The sequence below is a fragment of the Lactuca saligna genome, chromosome 9, assembly GCF_052625555.1.
Source record: "Lactuca saligna cultivar CGN05327 chromosome 9, ASM5262555v1, whole genome shotgun sequence".
NCBI lineage: Eukaryota > Viridiplantae > Streptophyta > Magnoliopsida > Asterales > Asteraceae > Lactuca > Lactuca saligna.
In genome coordinates, this window is record NC_136425.1 from 136,706,119 (window position 1) to 136,709,180 (window position 3,062).

The window sequence follows — 3,062 nt, forward strand, 5'->3', positions numbered from 1 at the left end:
CATAGGTTCTTATTTAATTATTTTATTTTATTTTATTTTACATCTGTCCCTATAGTTTATAAAATAGGACAATAAAAAATTAAGAATAGTTTAGTTATTTTACATAGACTTCACATTTCATTTGTAATAGAGTTAAACAAAAAGACAAACTATTCAAGTTCGAAAATTATAAGGGTCATTGGTGTAGCGTTTATGATAATTATCATTAATATGATAATTTTTCCGTCTCATATTTATTGTACATTTTTTACTTTTAAACTATTTGTTTTTCAATTTTTACATTAAATATTTTTGTTTATCTTATATATTATTTGATCAAATTTATAAAACTGGAAAAAAAATACTTAAAATACAATTCATTCATATATTTTGCATCAGGTATTATATATCAAAAATAAAAATATTTAAAATTAAAATTGAAGAATAAAAACTTTAAAAATAAAAAATGAACAATAAATACGATACGAAGTTACTTTTTTTTGCAAACCATGAAGATTAAGCATGAAATTTTGTCAAACGTCTTATTAAAATATGGTTTTCATTTAGTTCTATGAAAATTGACTTCTATGAATTGTCCATTTTGCCAATAAAATAGGGGAGATATCAATTTGATCAAACAATGTTAACATATAAATCATTATTAATAGCTTATGTTAGTTTATTTGATTATAAAAGTAAACAAAGTATGTTTACTGATTTTATTTAAATATATAAGCATAAAAATGATTTTTTTTTTTTGTATAAAAAAATAATGTTAAATTTTACTCCATGATATTTTCATATATATTATCATCTTTACATATATTAATTATTAACATGACATCAATCATTATTAATAATAATAATAATAATAATAATAATAATAATAATAATAATAATAATAATAATAATAATAATAATAATACATAGAGAATATAAAGACAATGGAATAATATTAAAAACTATCTCGCTGATTTAAAAATGAAGCAAAATAAAATAAAATATAATAAATTGACAAATGATTACGAACCTATTTACACGAATTTAAATTAAAAAGAAAAAAAAAGAAAAAAAAAAACCTCTAGAAGGCTCACACCAGTATGAATTTCTGAATTTACTGAAAACCTATGAAAAATGTCCAAAGCTTGTTGAAATCCTCTGGAAATGCTTGTTATAAGTATCCACACTTTGCTGTCCATGATACAGTTCATGATTCACCCCGAAATTGACTTCAGGTTTACTCTCAATCGCCGATTTCCCCATTAAAAATGGAACTTGAAGAAATTGATCATTCCATTTGATGTAATCTTGTTCACTTTCTACACCATTAATCTGGTTTTGACTTTTGTTGCAATCAGTCAACCCCCATGGATGATACCCACCGTTGTTCTGGAAGAAACCACCGGTGCCTCCATTATTACCACTCCCCCAATTACTCTGTTGCTGGAAATTGGTGGCGTTGCGCGGCGGAGCTGAGAGGAGGGGGTTAGAGATACCACTTGTGTATTCCGTAATCAACTCCGACGACGGCTTGGAATCGGTATTGAAGAAAATATCAGAAGATTCCGTCGGTGGTGGTGGTTGTTGTGTATAACTAAAAGGGAGGAATCCGGAGAGATGATGGGAATCCGTCGGCTTGGTTGAAGCTTCGTGACTCGTTACAAACCTGTTAAGGAAGAATTCATGTGTCGCCGGTGGAGGGTTGTCAATTAGAGGGTAAGATGACGCCATCGCCGCCGCCGGTGGTTCAGTTTTCTCATCAAGATACGAGTACGACCCCTGTGAGTTCTTTTCGTTGCTCCCTGAAGGATCTTTACGATCATCATTGACTTCCGAAAGTGGTTTATGAGTGTTTGGATCAATCCCTCGTTGCCTTAACTTCTTCTTGATCGAAGAGTTCCATAAGTTCTTGATTTCATTATCTGTTCTTCCGGGCAACTGAGCTGCAATCTGAGACCACCTGAAAAAAAGAAAACACAGTTAGAAGTTAGATACTTAGACCCATTAATCAACAAAACTCAAATTCAAAAAACAGAAATGGGATTATAAATTTATAATCATGACTCAAGAACCACATACTTATTTCCAAGAACTGCATGCAATTCGATGATGAGTTTCTCTTCTTGTTGAGAGAATGTGCCTCGTTTCAAATCAGGTCGCAGGTAATTAATCCATCGAAGTCTGCAACTCTTGCCACATCTTTCAAGGCCTGTAAAAGAAGAAAGATTAGAAGGAGGGGAAGGTTAACGATAATGGCGGAATAAGGGAGGGTGGACTGGAGTGGACCTGCAAGTTTAGGGACGGAGCTCCAGCAGCCATGGCCGAATTTAGTGATATGTTTGATGAGCTTTTCATCTTCTTCAGGGGACCATAGACCTTTTCTTAGCTTCTGTTTATAACAACAAGAGTGCCTCCCCATGTGGATGAGGCAGATTCTACAAACAATCTAGGAAGTAGGAACACGAAGATGAGTAAAGCGTTTTGTTTTTAAGAATACTTTTGTGTGAACTGTCACCCAAAAAGGAGGAGTTGAAAGCTTTAGAGAGAAAGATAGAGAGAGAGAGGGAACGAGAAAGAGATGGAGAGAGAGAGAGAGAGAGAAAGAGAGAGAGGGGATAAAGACTTGCAGCAGGTATTGAAAGTGAAGGGGCAGGCTGGAAGGGTGGGGGGTTCGAATTAATAGGAGAGGGAGCCCTCACAAAAATGGATACACATTTTAGTATTTTGCATTAACCCAACCGTACGGTTTTGTTCCTTTTTTTGATTAAAGGTTCTCGTATATTGATGAATAATGATATGGAAATAATTTCTAACAAAATAATATATACAAGGACAAGTTTATAAAAAGGACAAGTTTATAAAAGCATAGGATTTATATAATGGCCTATTGGTTTAGGGTTCTAAGCAAACCAAAAGTTGGGAACCTTTCATAAATAAAATTAAAATCATTTTAATTTTGTTCTTTATTAATTTCAACGTTAGACATAATTTTTCTTTTATTCTTTAATTAAAGCTTCTTATTCATATTTTTCTCTTAGACATAAATTTTCTTTTCTTTGACAACAACTATCATCAGGACAATA

At 32.1% G+C, this 3,062-nt stretch overlaps 1 protein-coding gene across 1 annotated transcript; it reads right to left on the reverse strand.

The window, feature by feature from the left end:
• Window positions 1-932: 932 nt before the first annotated feature.
• On the reverse strand, window positions 933-2,634 carry LOC145013972 (transcription factor MYB61-like). Its single transcript, XM_078972322.1, has 3 exons — window positions 2,266-2,634; window positions 2,059-2,188; window positions 933-1,939 (listed from the first exon to the last, which is right to left on the reverse strand). The coding sequence occupies exons 1-3, from the start codon at window positions 2,396-2,398 to the stop codon at window positions 1,105-1,107; spliced, it is 1,098 nt and encodes a 365-aa protein (XP_078828448.1). The 5' UTR covers window positions 2,399-2,634; the 3' UTR covers window positions 933-1,104.
• Between the last annotated feature and the right edge of the window lie 428 nt (window positions 2,635-3,062).

Coding starts and splice junctions, on each gene's coding strand:
- LOC145013972 (XM_078972322.1), bottom strand. CDS start 2,398: ATGGGGAGGCACTCTTGTTGTTATAAACAGAAGCTAAGAAAAGGTCTA. Junction 2,189..2,265: donor CTCCGTCCCTAAACTTGCAG/GTCCACTCCAGT, acceptor CTTCTTTTACAG/GCCTTGAAAGATGTGGCAAG. Junction 1,940..2,058: donor CATGCAGTTCTTGGAAATAA/GTATGTGGTTCT, acceptor TCTTTTTTTCAG/GTGGTCTCAGATTGCAGCTC.